This window comes from Cnephaeus nilssonii (genome assembly GCF_951640355.1).
Source record: "Cnephaeus nilssonii genome assembly, chromosome: 1".
NCBI lineage: Eukaryota > Metazoa > Chordata > Mammalia > Chiroptera > Vespertilionidae > Cnephaeus > Cnephaeus nilssonii.
This window is the reverse complement of record NC_137072.1, coordinates 31,118,797-31,136,262: the sequence shown is the minus strand read 5'-3', so window position 1 is coordinate 31,136,262 and position 17,466 is coordinate 31,118,797. Positions and strand designations below refer to the sequence as shown.

Sequence of the window (17,466 nt, the reverse complement as noted above, 5' to 3'; positions counted from 1 at the left end):
ATTTGAACCAAAATGCAAAATTTCAAAAAAGCTTAAATACTGCAGAGTAAAAGTTATTTTGTTTATCTTTAAGACTCCATTTCTATCTAGTAAATTGAGGAGGCTACTCTTAATTACTTTAGGGTTTTAAATTAATATTTATTATATGAATTCACAGTTTCCTAATGTATATTTTTGTATTTTTATCTATATACCCTCTGGATTTATTATCCATGCCTTGAAATGCCAAAAGCATATTTTAATTTGATTTTTAAATTATCATATGGCAAAACTGACTTTTGTTTTTGGTGTATAATTCTGTGAATTTAAGTTCAGATTTCTGTGAGCTCTACCATAGTCAGGCTGTAGAATAATTCGATCTTCCCCCAAAACTTGCTCATCAATTTCTATAAAGCCATACCCTGCCCCCTGCCCCAACCACTGGTAACCACTGATATTTTTTCTCCATATTGCTTTGTCTTTCTAAAAATAGTATATTAATGTAATTATATAATATCTTGTTTTAGTTAGCATTTCTTGAATTGTTGACAAGGCTGAACACTTATTCATGCAACTAGTTGCAGCTATGTTTTCTGTATTTTGTATAGTTTGTGTCATTGCCACTTACTCATTCAGGTCATAGGTAGCATTTATACAAACTTGCTGTGCTTATTACGTAAGAACTAGAGGCCCAGTGCACGGATTCGTGCACATTGAAAGGAAATTAATTAGAAGGTGGCTGGCAGGTGGGACTAGGCGAGATGGGCCAGACACGCCCTGGAGCCAACCTCCCATGGTCCCTCCCCAGCTGGCTGCACCTGGGGCAGCACCACTGTTCGAAGGGTGTCTTCAGAGTGAGTGGGGTCCCTCCAGCAGAGGGAGTCCCTCAGCCTGGCCTGCAGAGATCAGGCCTAAACCGGCAGTCTGACATCCCTTGAGGGGTCCAGGAGTGCAAGAGGGCACTCTGCAAAGTTGCTGTCACTCGGCAGCTTCTGCATTGAGCATCTGCCCCCTAGTGGTCAGTGCGCATCATACCTACTGGCCGGTCACTTAGGCTTTTATATATGTAGATGATGCTAACTCATTGTCTGTGGTAATTTCCATCCACATTGCCCCTGCTAAGTTTTTGGCTTTATGTTTCATTATTTTCTTGAAATATGTAAGACCTTACAAATAGTAATATCATCAGATCTAGTAATATTGTAGTACTCTAGTGATCTAGTCTGATGCAATATTCCTAATTTTTAAAAAAATTGTAAAAGGATGCTTATGACAGCATATTTCTAGTATGGAAAAGTTGGAAACAGTCTAAATGTGAAACTATAAGACTTTAGTAAAGCACATCCCGGTGCTGTCTCTCAGTAGAACGTCATGCAAGAATGAAAAGGCTGCTGTCAAAAATAATGTAACATAGACTGTTTTTATGGTAAAATATTAAATGAAAAAGCCAAATATAATGTCATGCATACATATGAACACAGCATGCAAAACAAAAAACCACAAAAACCTGTTCATTTAAAAAAGACTAGAGAAAAATACATCAAAATAGTAATAGCAATTTGCTTTCATTGCTGGAACTGTGGGGTGATGTTTCAATTTTGTGTGTTTTCTTCATATTCCATACGGATCACTTTATTGTTACAGGAGGGGAAATTTTTCGGAGGAGCTCAGGAACAAAATGCTACCTTTGGCCTTTAAAAAATGCACCCTGGAGCTTGAGACTTTATTAAAAGATGTGTGCAGTTAAACACACAAATGTCAATTCGCTCTTATGGATGTCAAAATGTCAGATCCTGTCACTGGGACTAGACCTTTAGAAAGAGAGGCAGTGGCTCCGTTCTCACACAGGTGTATGCACTAGGTAAACTGCCAAATGCTCATCAGTGAGTGGACAAGGCAAGATGATCTGGTGAAATGGCAGATGAATCTGGACTGCTAATGAACTAGGTCAGTTGCTGTCTCAGAAGCCCTGCGGGAGGAGAGGGGGTTTCGCTGCTCCTCTTTTTCATACAGAGAAATTCTGGTTACCTTAGAGGTTTCTGTCTATTCCCAGACAGATTTTCCCAGGGGCATGCTGAGCTGTTGTCACCTAATTGTGAACCCAGCCTGGAAATGGCAGAATGACACATCCCTCTGTAAAGGTCAAAGTGCTTGAAACTCACACTTCATGAGTCAGTGATCCCTCCTGACTCAAGAAAGAATGACTTATCTTTACTTGTATTGAAGAAATCTTCAAAGAGTTCACACATGGTAAATATTCTCCAATGAGAATTGTTCCTGGTGATTTTTCCTGATTACTGGAGATACCCAGATTTCTCCAAAAGACCTATGTGGCTCAGGAGAGGTAGGGAGGGGTCTCAAAGAAGTTTTCTCCAGAGAACTCTCTGTTACCAGCCTGCCTACTGCCTGAGAATTCTAAACTCAAAGGGTGAAGGGGCCCCTAAAGACAAATCCGGGGTTATCTTGCTGCTAATTCAACAGAGTGACCTACACAGCATGTTTCAGAGACTAAGGACACCCCAACAAATCATGATTCTGTAACCAACTCCTCTAGTTAAACCTGCTAAACTCCGCGGAAAACTGGGACTTTTTAAAAATCCATGAAATTAACAACAGTTGTCAAGAGCCCCTAATTTGTCTCGCTCTGGGTTCAGAAAACCCAAAAGATCCAGAGACAACTGGCATTCCCCAGGACTGGTGAACTTTTACGACTCTGCCAGATTCAGGATTCCGGATCCAACATTTCTAGCGAAGTCATTAATTCTCACATCTGGATTCCCATTCGTCTGAGCAGTTTACTTCCTTTATATAAGATAGAAAAGACAGCTAAGGCTTTAATGGTTAATTTTGTTCTTGTTAACTTTGGTTTACTTAAAAAACTGGTAAAATTCAGGAGACAGCTCAAGAAGCCAAAAGAAGTAACTTTTTCACTGAATACCAGTTAATAGTTTCAAAGTAATGTGACCTCATAGAAAAGTAGGTTAAAAAGGAAAAAAAAAAAAAAAAGAGTACTTAGTTGAGATAAGTGGCAGCCAGAGTAAACAAGGAAAGGAAGGAACAGCAGGTGAAGATTCAGACTGGAATCCTAAAATGTGTAGCCAAGACTATGATTTTCACCTATATCTCTAGGCAAGCATAATTATGAGTTAATTGGCTTTTATGAAGTACTTTGTTTATCCTTGCACAATAAAGCACTGTTTTATGGCAATCATTGATTTAGGGTTTTTTTAAGTCGTTCATGATGTTCAAAGGCTGATTTTATATGTATGCATATTTACATACTCACACATATACATGACTATGAAGAGAGCAACCTTTTTGAAATGTCTAAAGTACATAGGGCTCAACTGCTAAATACCCAGAGTCAGTTCTACCACACACACAAATAGCCCATGTAAGAATTTTGTGGTGTCATATTTAACTGGTGTGACTAAAATAGACTCACTCTTTATAAACTCATTTTACTATTATTGTTAGTTGTTTCCTGGGTACCTACTTGAATAATGGAAGAAATAAAATGTTGGGAAATGTTTGCCTCTCTCTGCAAACGTTAATCAGACATAACTGCATTAAATGAAGAGTGGATTACAATTCCAACTGACGAGGTTGAATAACGCAGACTTCCAGAAAGCCTCCTTCCTTGGCAAGTCAGTCTGTGGTTTGGGATGAGCTCAATAATGTATTCTGCAGAAGGGGAAGTAAAAGCATTTGTTCAAATGGAGAGTTAAACCATTTGAAGCTGTGGCTATTGGCAATAAAGCACTTGTTAGGTGGAGAGGGGACACCAAAAATAATACATTTTACAGCCCCTCAAATAGCATTTGTCTTTTGTCACTTTACAGGAGCCACGATGTCACCATTTCTTCGAATTGGTTTGTCCAACTTTGACTGCGGGTCCTGCCAGCCATGTCAAGGAGAGGCCATTAACCCTTACTGCGCTGTGCTTGTCAAGGAATATGTTGAATCAGGTAAGCTTGAGTGCGACTTCCAAGAGGGGGCGGGAGAGGAAGATCCTGCTATGAACTACGAAGCAAGGCCTTCCCGAGTCTTCGAGGTCATCTGGTTCAAGCTAATTTTCCATTCCAGGAAACTGATGCCCAGGGAAGCCCAGTACTTCCTCAAGGGTAAAGGGCTTAGTGATCACCTCTGAACTAGACCCAGGTCACCTGCCTGTGTTCTATTTCTCTGGACCATTTTCCCACATAAACAAAGGGAGCAAAGGAAAGGAGAAATGGGTTTGAGGACTTTAGGTGAGGAGTTAATGGGACTGGGGCGGTCAGAGGGAATCTAGTGCTCTAATGTGAAACATGGGACCTGTATTGTTAAGACTCATTGTTTTCAATGACTATAGGTTAAGTCTGCATAATCTTAGAATTGGCTACTAAAGACGGCTTTCTGTTTCTTTGCACATAGTTGATGAATACTACAACGAATATATGAATTAGCCATTAGAAACCAAACTTCAGAAAACTTACTTTTGCATTAAGACCCTACATCAGTAAAATAATAGTCCGTGTCATGTCAAATTCAAATGTAGATAGGCAGTTCATGGTGAGGGAGGAAGCGTGACAGGCTTCTAAAAGCCCTTTTGTGGGTTCAGATCATTCAATTAAAATAATCCCGTTCTGACGGGAACCCCTCCACAGTCACTTCCACAGGTTTTCATTCTCCTCCCTGCCTCTATATTTTAAGATTCTTATGGACTTTCTTTTTTTTAATTTATCTTTATTGTTGAAAGTATTATAGATGTTCCCTTTTTTCCCCATTGACTGCCCCTCCTCCCCACTCCTGTCCCCTCCCCAGGCCTTTACCCCACTATTTTTCTGTGTCCACAGGTTATGCATATATGCATATAAGTTTTTTGGTTGATCTCTTCCCTCTCTTTCACCCCATCCCTCTGAGGATCCTCAGTATTATGAACTTTCTAAAGGAAAGGATGAAGGAAGTTTACATCCCAAGGTTTTCCCAGCCCCATTACCTTCCCTGTTTCCCTCCATATACTTCTTGTTTCAGCAGACACTTTGTAGAGAAGTAAGATTACCCCAGGCAGGTCTGCAGTGACCATCGGAGCCATTACAGTTCATTTACATGAGAAGTATTTATGGGGCTCCTACTGTGCACTGGGACAGAAAAGATGCCTTTGCTTTAGAGCTTCTATTCTTGCAGAGAAAGATAGGCAGGAAACAAAAATATTATATGGTAAGTAATGTGTAGTGAAGAAAGAAAAAGTAGGAACAGCGAGAGAGAAGGTTTGGGGACAGAGAAATGTTATTTTATTCCGGGTAGTCCTACAAACACCTCTAAGGGGGTGGTAACATTTACAGACACAAAGGGGAACCTGATTCTGCAGGTGAGAACTTCCAGCTAGATGCTGCTGGCTCAGCATCCTGGGGTTCCCAGTCCTCCTGTCTTGCCTTTTCTCTCCTTTGAAAGACTTAGGCTCCCAGTGGACTTCATCCCTCCTGCCACAGTGAGTGTGTCAAAGCTGAGGAGACCATTTGAATCATCCTGATTTCCCTTCTGACCAGATTTCTCTCCTGCTTAGTTTGAAGTGAGAATGGCACTTGCTCCCAATCTAAAACCTTTCAAATGTCACGGAAATCTTTGAAGTGTGAAATGTCTTGAGTTCTTCAAAGCTGCTTTGGACTTAATGGGTCTCCTGGATCCCAGTTCTCTTTGCAACCACAGGTCTCCCTGACATTTGCTTCCTGGGAGCTTTATTTTTTTTTTCTTCTCCTTTTGGCCTTGCCTTTGAACTTGGTCTAACCAGCCATGTGGATCAAGACCTTGTCAAAAAAGAAGACGACTTTGTTTTTCCAAAGGTTAGCCTGTCGTTTTTTATTTTGCTTTGGTTTTGTTCGGAAAAGAAATCTCTCTGAACATTATCATTCAAGTATTACTTCTACAGAATTTAAACACACTTCAACCTTGGGCTGCCTTTTTCCTGGTGAATCCACAGAACAGAGACAAACAGGACACAGTGCTGAGGGCCTGGGAGCCTTTGAAACAATGATGAAACTCACTGTAACTAGATAGATGCTGAGTGCTGGTCCTCTTTTTTAGATGATTACAAACCCAGTGATCAAAAGTGCGAAAAATGCCTCCCCCTGGGAACTTCTGTCCTTTGTCGGATGGAGAAAGGTTATGGTTATGGTTAAAAAGAATTATGAGAAGGAGGGGTTTTAAGTCCATGGAAGTAAAATGTTACTATAATCATTAATCTTGCCATTGTTTGTCTTTAAGTCCAATTCAATTTCTTTTTTCCCAAGATTATTACTCACATTTAATGTTTTTAAAAAATATTTTCAAAATTCCTCACATGATTTTTCTCCCACTTATAAGCAAACCTTAAAGCAAGATGTGATGAAATCAGTGAGGAAAGAGCAGAAGGCGCATATGCGTGAGGACTATACCCAGGCCTCAATCCCAGCTTTGTCAGCAGCAGAACCGGAGGGAGCAGCAATATAAGCCACACCACTCCTTTAGCTCTCTATATTCTCCCTGAAAGGCAAGGGGGTGTCAGAGTGCTGGTAGAAACTTCACTAAGTGTGACAAACTATTCCTTCTTCTTGGCCTCAGTTAATAATTCAGGGACTTCCTCAAACAGTGCCTTCCACTTTACTAAATCTTCATCCTCGCCCATGGTTCATTCCAGTAACATACTGATCAATGTCACTCCACTAGTTAAATTTCTTTTAAACAAGCAATAGAAATCTTCCCCTTCCTATTCTCCCCTTATCATTGTCAGAGTTCATACCTCTAATAACCAGGTTTGCTTAAAAAGAGAAGTTTCAGCTTATTCACATCCTTGTATACCTCCCAAATAATAATTTAGCCTGTTCCGTTCTAACAGTGTGCATTGGAGAGAAAGGGCCATCGGGAGTCAGAACTGCTTTGTTTCCCTGCTTTAAACAGACTTTACCTTTGGTTTAATCAATACCTCTGAATTGCTAAATCTGCCAGGTACTGTGCTTATTATCACAAGAATCAAACACTCAAATGCCACTGTAGTTTTCTGTTTCTGGAATGATTAAAGAACATCTACTACCAATAGGGAAACCCAATCTGGATGAAAGATGGGACAACACTATTTATACTCCCACTAGTGAACTCTCCCACTCTCGCCTGGTGGCTCTGGGGAGGTTTCCCTTAAATGTCACCATCCTGACCATGGTTCTTGTTAGAGCCATTCCCGGGACTGCCCTTCCTCACTGCAGGTCTATGGCCTGCTCCACTGACTCACTCCATGGAGAAGGCCACCACCCCTCCGAGTTACTTGTCAGTTTTTGCTTATGGTGCATGGTGCCTGGTTCAGGTAAAATGTATCCGCATTTGAAAATTAGAGGAGGCAATAATGGCTCATTATATTTTACAGGTTTTGCCTTTACCATAAAGAATGGGGTCTAAGTCACTCTGCCCTACCAAATATACTAAGCTTAGCCCTTTAATTCTTTTTATTTGCTTAAATATCCACACTCAAAGTGAAGCAACTAACTGTTGGATAGAAAAAGAACAGTGTCACTCCAAGGCATTGTCAGATTTTTGTTGCCTGGATTATCCAGATTGACTTGACGTTTCATTACATTACCTTGCTTGCCAAACTTGGAACTGTCTCAATCTGTCGTACGTTGTCTCTAATTGTTTTATGTGCCATTTTTGTCTTCCCAGCAGGATTATGTATCCTAGAAAGCAGATGGAATGAGTGCCACTGCTGAGGTGAATTGATTTTTCCCCGAGTGGGCTAAAGGAGTAACGAGACCATCTCTTTCTGTTCCTAGAGAACGGGCAGATGTACATCCAGAAAAAGCCGACCATGTACCCTCCCTGGGACAGCACTTTTGATGCCCATATCAACAAGGGAAGAGTAATGCAGATCATTGTGAAGGGCAAAAATGTGGACCTAATATCTGAAACTACTGTTGAGCTCTACTCCCTGGCCGAGAGATGCAGGAAGAACAACGGGAGGACAGAAATATGGGTAAATATCTGAGCTGTGAGCCTTTTTTAAACTGTATGTACTATTATGGGATAAGTACCATATTAGCTAAAGACTAGCTCAAAATTTCAATGTCATCCTAAAATTATGACACAATACCGTTGTGTAAACAGACTCCCTACCACTTAGTCATTGGTGGCCTGATCATGACAACGATCATTACTTGTGGACTATTGAACATATTGTCATATTCAAATCTCTTTGATTCCTGTGTAAGGTGAAGAATGTCTCTTAGGCTATGAACAACTGTTATTGATTTATAACTAAAAGTAAGCTCAGAAATATCACAAATGCCCCCTAACTTGGGAGCACAACTGTTGTCTATTTATCAAGATAACACATAAATATCTTGATAAGATATCTTACAGATAAGATGATAGATAAGTGAGAGTATTGAGCGAAGATCTATTTAATGTTTGGTCTTCTCCATACTTTTCCAATCCCTATAAATTGTTTTAGCTATAATGTATTCACATAGCTTACTTTGTACTAAAAATTACATCATACGCAATCCATGTTACTACATCAAGTTTTTGAAAACTTTTTTAAGTGTTTTGTTAACAAATGTTTATAAATGTTCAAGGGAATAATCCTATATAATAAAGAGCTAATATGCTAATTAGTCCGAACAGCAGAACCACAGTCCGGACGACCTTCCAAACGAAGCTGGGGTTGCAAGGGCCGAGCTCCTTGCACGAATTTCGTGCATCGGGCCTCTAGTAAAATATGAAAAGATAAAAAATTCCCAATGAAAATTGCTGGGGCCCACAAAATGGAAGTATTTATCCACCAGTGAAAACTGCTTTTAAATAACATGGAACCCAGAAAATATTATCAAATGTTTATATCATTTACACAAACAGAGAGAATCTTACCTTTCTGCTTCTTCCTAAAACTCAGATGTTTAATAACTCCACCCAAAAGATTTTCAAGTCACAGGATTCAAAATAGGAATAAGAATGATATAAGCCTAAAAACTAGATTTTTGTGTCAGTTTTGTATTTTTGACCTCCAAATAATTCAGTACTTATTAGGGAAATGTATTTTTATATAAATATTTTGCTAGTGTCAATAAAGTCATCTTTAAAGATAAACATATGCCAAGATTTTTTATTTTTAAAAAATGGTTCCTATGCTTCGATGTGCTCAGATAATTTAGTTCAGCGGTATCTGTTGAGCACTTGGGGGAAGACTCATGAAAACAGAACTCCTCCTGGGTAGCTAGTTAGGCAAGTAGCATAATAATGTCACAGATGTGTGCTGTAGTCTTAAAGGATTTACATAAACAAGGTAAGTGAGGGGAGAGGCTGTAGCTGGGCCTGAAGCAGAGGAGCATTAGGCTAGGGTAGGAGAAAGCAGAAATTAACTAGAGAAAGTCTTCCCCAGTTTTCATCATTTCCCATTTATTTTCTGCTTTCTACCTCATTAAAAAAGAAAAAGTCACCAAATTCCTAATTTTTAAAAGTAACATGTTATTTTATTTCCTTCTCAAATAATGAAAGGATGACTACTTTTTTAATCCTTTTGTTAAGCTTCACTGATAAACAGGTTGCTTTTCTATTTATATCTCAAAGTTGCCTTTGATTTCTTGCCTCAGCTTTTTCTGATTTTATTCTTATAAGACTTTTCACTTTTTTTTTTTTTTGCAATCTATGATTACTTAGACCTAACCCTTGGGAACCTTCAGATCCTCATTAGCAACCTTTTTATATTTTCCAGCTTTTTTTTAAAGGCTATTTCTTGATTGACTTTTATTTATAGTGTTTAAGGGCCAACAGGTTGTTTGGGACTTTGTTTTGGACTTATATTTTTCCAAGGTTCTACTTTCTTAAAATTAACTTCTCTATTTTTAGAAAAATATTTTCTCACAGTTGCCTTTCACTTATTCAGACACCATTATCCAATTTCTAAACACCCCACAGAGGCTTGCCTCCTGCTTTCCCACGTTTTTTAGCATTTGTATGGTTACCCTCTATTCACTCTCAGAAACGTGATGAATTATGACTTTCTGTGGATACTGTTTTGCCACCAGCTAAGAGGTTTAACTTCCCCCATCACCACTAAGTCCTGCCTATTGAGAACTATGGTTACCTGGTCCCAATCTCCCCCACTTCATTGTCTCCTGCTCTTCTAGTTCCACCTTTGCATCCACCTTTATTACATATTCCACAAACCAGAGAACAGCAGTGTATATTCTTGATGACAAAAGCACTTCTCTTTTCATTAATCTATTTAAGCTTGCAAGAGACTTTAAAGTTGACCAAGCAGTACAGACTTATTTTATCATAAAATTCTAATAATAGTGATGCTGTGACAGAAGTGTCACTATATCGGTTTTTCAGAGATCTTTGAAGGATTAGTGACTTGCACAAGGTCACACAGCCAGTAAATTATTTAGCTTCAGTTCAAATTCAATCCTGGGTTCAACCAGTCCTTTCTTAACTATTCTCAGTTATTCTAGTTAACTCATGGATGTAATTATCCTTCATATTTTTTTATATATTAACAATATAGATTTTTGTGTCAGTTTTGGTTTAGTATATTAGCAATAGTGGTCAGGTTATGGTGGCTTTGACATTTTTTTATTATGTCACATCACTGCATCACCCCTTAAAATGACATTTTGTTCTAATCCCTTCTACATACTAGGTCTGAGAAGAGATAAAATAACATATTTCAGTACCATTACTAGGTGTACTGCTTAATAATGAGGATTTTTTTAATAGATGGAGTTACACATATGTTGATATATATGCAATTTGATATGTATGCTATTTTTTTTGTATTGACAACAAGCTTCAAAACTTCATATGTCACATTTTCTGAAGGTGTTAACATCATAGATATTTTTACGCTTAAAATTGTCGAATTTAGTGCCAAAAAGAGAGCATTCATTACTTTATTTTGAAGAAAAGTGAGGCTGAAATTTATCATATACTTCAGGAAGCTTATGGTGAACATGCTCCATCTCAAGATACTTGTGAACACTGGTTTAAATGCTTTAAAAGTGATGATTTCGATGTGAAAGACAAAGAACAACCAGGTCAACCGAAGAAGTTTGAAGACCAACAAAATTACAAGCATCATTGGATGAAGATGCGTGTCAAACTCAAAAACAACTTGCAGAAAGATTAAATGTTGCTCAGCAAACAATTTCTGATTGTTTACAAGCAATGGGAAAGATTTTAAAGGAAGGGAAATGAGTGCCACATCAACTAAACGAAAGACAAATGGAAAACCAAAAAGTCATCAGTAAAATGTTGCTTCAAAGGCACGAAAGAAAGTCTTTTTTGCATTGGATTGTGACTGGCAATGAAAAGTGGATTTATTTTGAGAATCCCAAATGCACAAAATCAAGATCTTGCCTGAGAAGTATTAACCCACCCGCCGTATTCACCAGACCTTGCTCCTTCTGAATACCACTTGTTCCCATCGATGGCACACGCACTTTCTGAGCAGCACTTCAAAACGTACGAAGAAGTGGAAAATTGGGTCTCTGAATGGTCTGCCTCAAAACAAGAAAAGTTCTATTGGGACGGTATCCACAAATTACCTGAAAGATGGGGGAAATGTGTAGCTAGCGGTGGACATTACTTTGAATAAAGCACTTTCGATGTTTCTCTTGAAATTATCCTCTTTTCTTTGGATTACAAAAGATGCATTATTAACCAGTTAATAGTTAATCTGTATTATTAACCGGTTAATAGTTAATCCACATTTTAACCAGTTAATAATTAATCTATATTATTAACCGGTGAATATTTAATCCACATTTTTAACCGGTTAATAGTTAGCCCAAAATATTAACCGGTTAATACGGATTTTGTAATCAAAGAAAACACGGTAATTTCAAGATAAACATCAAAAGTGCTTTATTCAAAGTAATGTCCATCACTGGTTACACATTTCCCCCATCTTTCAGGTAATTTGTGGGTACCGTCCCAATAGAACTTTTCCTGTTTTGAGGCAGACCATTCAGAGACCTGATTTTCCACGTTTTTGTACGTTTTGAAGTGCTGCTCAGAAAGTGTGTGTGCCATCGATCGGAACAAGTGGTATTCTGAAGGAGCAATACAAACAAAATAGCATACATATCAAATCGCATATATATATCAACATATGTGTAACTCCATCTATTGAAAAAAATCCTCATTATTAAGTGGTACACCTAGTAATGGTACTGAAATATGTTATTTTATCTCTTCTCAGACCAATTGAATCAAAATTTCCTTTAGATTACCCAGCACTTTCCCAAGAAAAAAGTCTCTCCTTGTGGAACAAAAGGCCACTCCCATCTCGTACCCTGATTAGCCTCGTACCATGTGTGGAGGCACCTGCTGTAAAGGATTTATCTTTCTTTCCAAAGACCTACTCATTCCCCATGTGAGCTAGTCCCAGGGTCTGTGATTCTTTTGTCATGTTTAAGATCTGAATCGCCCCTTACAGCTCTTCAGATAAGCAGTAGTGCGGGACAAGAAAATCAAATAGAATCTGTTTGGGAATTTTGTTCCTTCCTTATGGAAGTTTTGATCTCCAAATAAAATTAATGAGTTGCTGATGTGTCTTAATAAAAGAAAGACTCTATACACGGATGCTATGCTTTATGATAATAGGCATGGGTAAAATGAAAGGGAGCAATGATTGGATTCTGCCATCACCAAACTCACCAGTTATGATATCATTAACCTCAGCACTTGTTTCACATTTTGACTGATATTCCTTTCCTTCTCTCAACCAGTTAGAGCTGAAACCTCAAGGCCGAATGCTAATGAATGCAAGATACTTCTTGGAAATGAGTGGCAAGTAACATTTCTTCTTCCTGTTGGGGGGCAAGGAGGGCATGTCCCTCTCCTCTTGTGCAAACCATTGGACTTTTGCAAAGCTAGAAAAGAATCAGGAGAAGAGGGAAGCCCAAGGAATGTTCTTAACATTTCCAGTGGTGCTCAGATACTAGTTGAAAACACACTATCTGGGTTAGAGAATCATAAAAATATAAAACATTTATAGCATTAGTTTTTTAATTGTGTGGACACATATGTCCAGTGCTTTTAGTCTGTCTTTATTTTAGTTTGGGAATTTAATGTAAATTCAAAAGGCTGTTTATGTGTCATGATACTGTCTTTGTGTAAATGATGTAATATAACCAGCGGTTGCATTATCAGTAGAATACAAAATAAATATGAGACCAATAAATATTTTCCATAACACTAGTAGCAAAATTTTAATGACTTTAAGTTAGTCACCTCAAATCCTTTTAGGAACAAGGAAAGAAAATACATTGCTAAAGAGTTTCAGTTCCACGTAACACACAGACATTGATCACGGAAGTTACATTTACGAGTGTGTGGTTGGTGCCTGTGACAGCTTGTCAGTTCCTTCTGTTGCATTTATAATCTGTGGTCAAAGTGTTACTTAAACTAATTAAATGCTAATACTCATAAAATCCTAAACCTCAGAATGTATATGTGAACTTACTGATAATAAACTGATTTAATTATTTTCTAAATTAGTTTTACTACCAAGAAACAAGTTTTAGTTTACAAAATTGTGATGCTTTGTGGGGGTTTTGCTTCACATGTGCAATTCCTTTGGGTCCAAATTCAAAAAAAATACAATGGAAAAAAATATTATGAGATAACCATGTAAAATGGAACACTCAGCAGATATTTGATGATATTGAGACATTGTTGTTAATTTTTTAGGTGTGATGATATTATAGTTATATTTTTAAAGGCTCCTTATCTTTAAGATACATACTCAAATATTTATAATAAAATAATACCAGGAATTTGTTTGAAATAATGCATTGGCACAGGGTGGGGGCAGTGGATGGATGTAGTAGAAGAGTGGCCATAGATTGGAAATTGTTGAAGCTGGATGACAGTTACTGAGAAATTGATTACAATATTTGCTCAACTTTGTATCTATTTGAAATTTTCCATAATAAACCTCTTTTTTAAAAAGAAGAAAACTCTTTAAGAGGTAACAGTACAATCCAAACTTTTCTTCTTTTACATCAGGTGGCTCCAGATATATACTGCATGTCATTGTACTATTTTTGAGTCAGTCAAATGATAGTGATTGTAGGGCAGCTAAATAACTGGGTTTGCATCAAAAGTGAAAGTACTGGACTAAATCATAATACCAGTTCTATTTAATTTCTCAAGTAAGATGAAATATACATCTCCTATTAGGTCAAAATATGGCCCAATGTAAATTGAAGAAAGTCCTCCATCAAAATGCAACTATTCTTGGTAGATGGTTTAAAGATCACTGCTTTGAAAAATAATTCTATGGAACTTAAATTTTGTCTTAGAATGAGAAATCAAATTCAGATGGACCAGAAACAATGATATTTCACAAACAATAATTACACAAGCCCAGGAAGTTTTTTTTAGAATAAAATTTTGTAGTATTTTAAATTTTTTATACTAGTCCAAAATTGAGACTCCATCTTTAAATTTTTATATATTAAAAAAACCTAATTTTTAACAAGCAATATTATAGAATAACTCAACTTTAAAATTCCTTATTGATAATGAGAAATATAGAATATCATTCAATTATGAATGTTTATTATTACATATAAGAAATCATTTTCTGAAAGATTCAGAAAACTCAAATGTGAGTTCTTACTCGGAGATCATAAACTCAAATGGGAGAGGTGGTACAGATTAAGCAGAGAATTAAATATCAAAACATATAAATGCTGATTAACCAATGGGTTACCTTCATTCCAGAAAATTGCATATGGCAGGCATTGAAGGGCAGACAGTGTTGAAATTTGCAGAGAAGAAGGTTTAGCCTCCAGGATGGAAAAAAAAAAATGTAGGCTTGAGCAAAAATATGAATGAACAAAGGACCGTGAGAAGATGAGTCTAGGTAGATCAATGGACTCATACTAAAATCAGGATGAAGAATCAAAGACAAATCTTGAAGGGCTTGAAAGCCAGGCAAGAGGAGTGTGATTTCAAGAAGTCACCAACAAAGAGTTATAGTCGCATTCTTAAGCAGGACATGATATGATGAAAGCAGTGTTTGGAGGAAATTGCTTGTGACAGAATGTGGAATAGGTTTGGGAAAGAAACTGGACTGGATATAGAGAAAACCTATAAAATTTTATTTTTGCAGTGGAGAGCTGGTGAAAATCTGGCCTAGGCATGTGCTTAAAGGAATGAAATAAAAGAAAATAAGATAAGAGTAAGATTTCTTGGCAGTGCAAATGAAAGGGTATGCCCATTATAAGTATACTAGAGGCCCAGTGCATGAAATTCATGCACGGGGGGTTCCCCTCAGCCCAGCATGGACCCTCTCCAATCCAGGACCCCTCGGGGGATGTCCGACTGCCGTTTCAGCCCAATCCCAGGGTTTGGGCCGAAGCCGGCAGTCAGACATCCCTCTCACAATCTGGGACCACTGGCTCCTAACCGCTCACCTGCCTGCCTGCTTGATCACCCCTAACTGCCCCCCTGCCAGCCTGATCAACCCTAACCACCTCTGCCTGCCAGCCTGATCACCCCTAACTGCCCCCCCTGAGGGCCTGGTTGCCCCTCACTGTCCCCTTCTACCGGCCTGGTTGCCCCTCACTGCCCCCTCAGCTGGCCTGGTCGCCCCCAACTGCTCCCCCCACCAGCCTGGTCGCTCCCAACTGCCCCCCCTGCTGGCCTGGTTGCCCCCAACTGCCTCCCTTGCTGGCCTTATCGCCCCTCACTTCCCCCCTCTGCCGGCCTGGTCACCCCTCACTGCCTCCCTTGCTGGCCTGGTTGCCCCACGCAGCCTGCTGGTGAGTCATTTGGTCATCCCTCACTAACACCCCTGCCGGCCTAGTCGCCCCACACAGCCTGCTGGTCAGTCGTTTGGTCATCCCTCGCTAACACCCCTGCCGGCCTAGTCGCCCCACATAGCCTGCTGTTCAGTTGTTACTGTGAGGGCATCGTGACCAATTTGCATATTACCCTTTTATTAGTATAGATAGTTAAGGTGCTTTTATAATTCTTTGAAAATGAAAGTTGAATGAGGGGTAAAAATGTTGATGACATCTCTTAAAATAGCCTGGAAAATTATAATAAAAGTGCTAGAAATTTGAAGAGAAGGCAAATGAAGGGGGATAATGAATTCAATCTTGGATAACAATTAAGATGATGTCTACTGCACCCCTCTTTAATGGAAGCCTCGATTTTTTTCTACTCTATAGGGAGTTAAATGGCTCATTGCTCTCCACATATAACTCAGTCCTTTCTGTATCTTTTTAAAAATCTCATTCCTTGATTTCTGTGCTGGAATCACTTTTTCTCTTCTTCCTCTGCTTTCCTACCATCACTCTTAGTAGTTCAATGTTCACCATCACCATCTGACACACCCACTTCATATCTTTACACCTTCCTATACTTTTTGTTATCCATTCAATAACCTACAATCACCTACAGGTCTTCATGTGGAATTCTCCATCCCAGCAAGGACTCAGAGTCAGACCCCTTTTTCTTGTAGCTCATCCTCCACTCCTGTCAATTCTATCCTCTCTCCCACCCAATAAGTACTAGACTTTACCCTAATCTAGTTTCTCTTTCACACCCATTTGTTAGCCACTTTTGACATTAACTCAAAACCTAGCCTGGAATCCTTGATAAGCCCTTGACAATGCTCTACTGTCATGAGTACCCTCTTCTTCCAAAGATATCCTGATCTCCATACCAGGCATTCCCTCTCTCCTGCCCTATACCTTTGACCATTTTTACCAGTAACCTATTCCTTTTGAATTCATTATATTGGTTAATTATGGCTTCATCCACTCAGAAACCTAGAAGTAATTTTTATAGTATTATTTTCCTTCAACCTCACACATTAATCCATCAACAGTTTCTGCCCATGTTGTCTATTTAGTGTTTTTCAATTATATCCCCTGCTTACATCATCATTACAGCTTGCCAAATTCCACTCATTCTACACGACTGCCAGAATAAACTATGTAAAACTCCACTCTGAACATGCCATGCCTCTGTTCCTCTCTATGCTCCTATCCCTGCCTACAGCCTTTGGTATTTATAAATTATCTACAGGAAAATTCTTAAGCTGATGTGACATCTACACATCTTCTGCATGTGACCAGTTCTGTTTTCTGCTTCATACTGCACACCGGTAATACACACAACCTAAGATACCTTATCTCTGTATCCTTGCTCATTCTTTTTCATCTAGAGAGAACACTTTTTGCTTTTTCCCACCATACCTTTTACCACATATTAATGGGAATTACTTATCCTTCAGAACCCAGATTGGGAAGTATCTCTGCTAATACCTTCCTTGTCCCAACTTTCCACTCTTTCTCACTTCCACTACCTACACCTGCCTTTTGTGCTATAATTTCCTTATCTCTGCGGTCCCATAGCATCCTGTGAATACTTCTAACATTTACTACTTTCCTTCTGAACTTGTTTGCAGGAAAGCAATGGTTGAAATAATCTTATTTGTCTCTTTAACACCAGCACCAGGTT

The 17,466-nt window shown here is 38.6% G+C and overlaps 1 protein-coding gene across 1 annotated transcript in view; it reads left to right on the top strand.

Annotated features, from left to right (window-relative positions):
- Positions 1–17,466, top strand: part of PRKCQ (protein kinase C theta) — a 139,824-nt gene that overhangs the window by 55,179 nt on the left and 67,179 nt on the right. The window contains exons 2-4 of the mRNA XM_079779207.1: positions 3,822–3,947; positions 7,758–7,957; positions 12,714–12,774. Of these exons, the coding sequence (XP_079635333.1) occupies positions 3,830–3,947; positions 7,758–7,957; positions 12,714–12,774 (379 nt within the window). The 5' untranslated portion in view covers positions 3,822–3,829. The remainder of the gene's footprint in view (positions 1–3,821; positions 3,948–7,757; positions 7,958–12,713; positions 12,775–17,466) is intronic.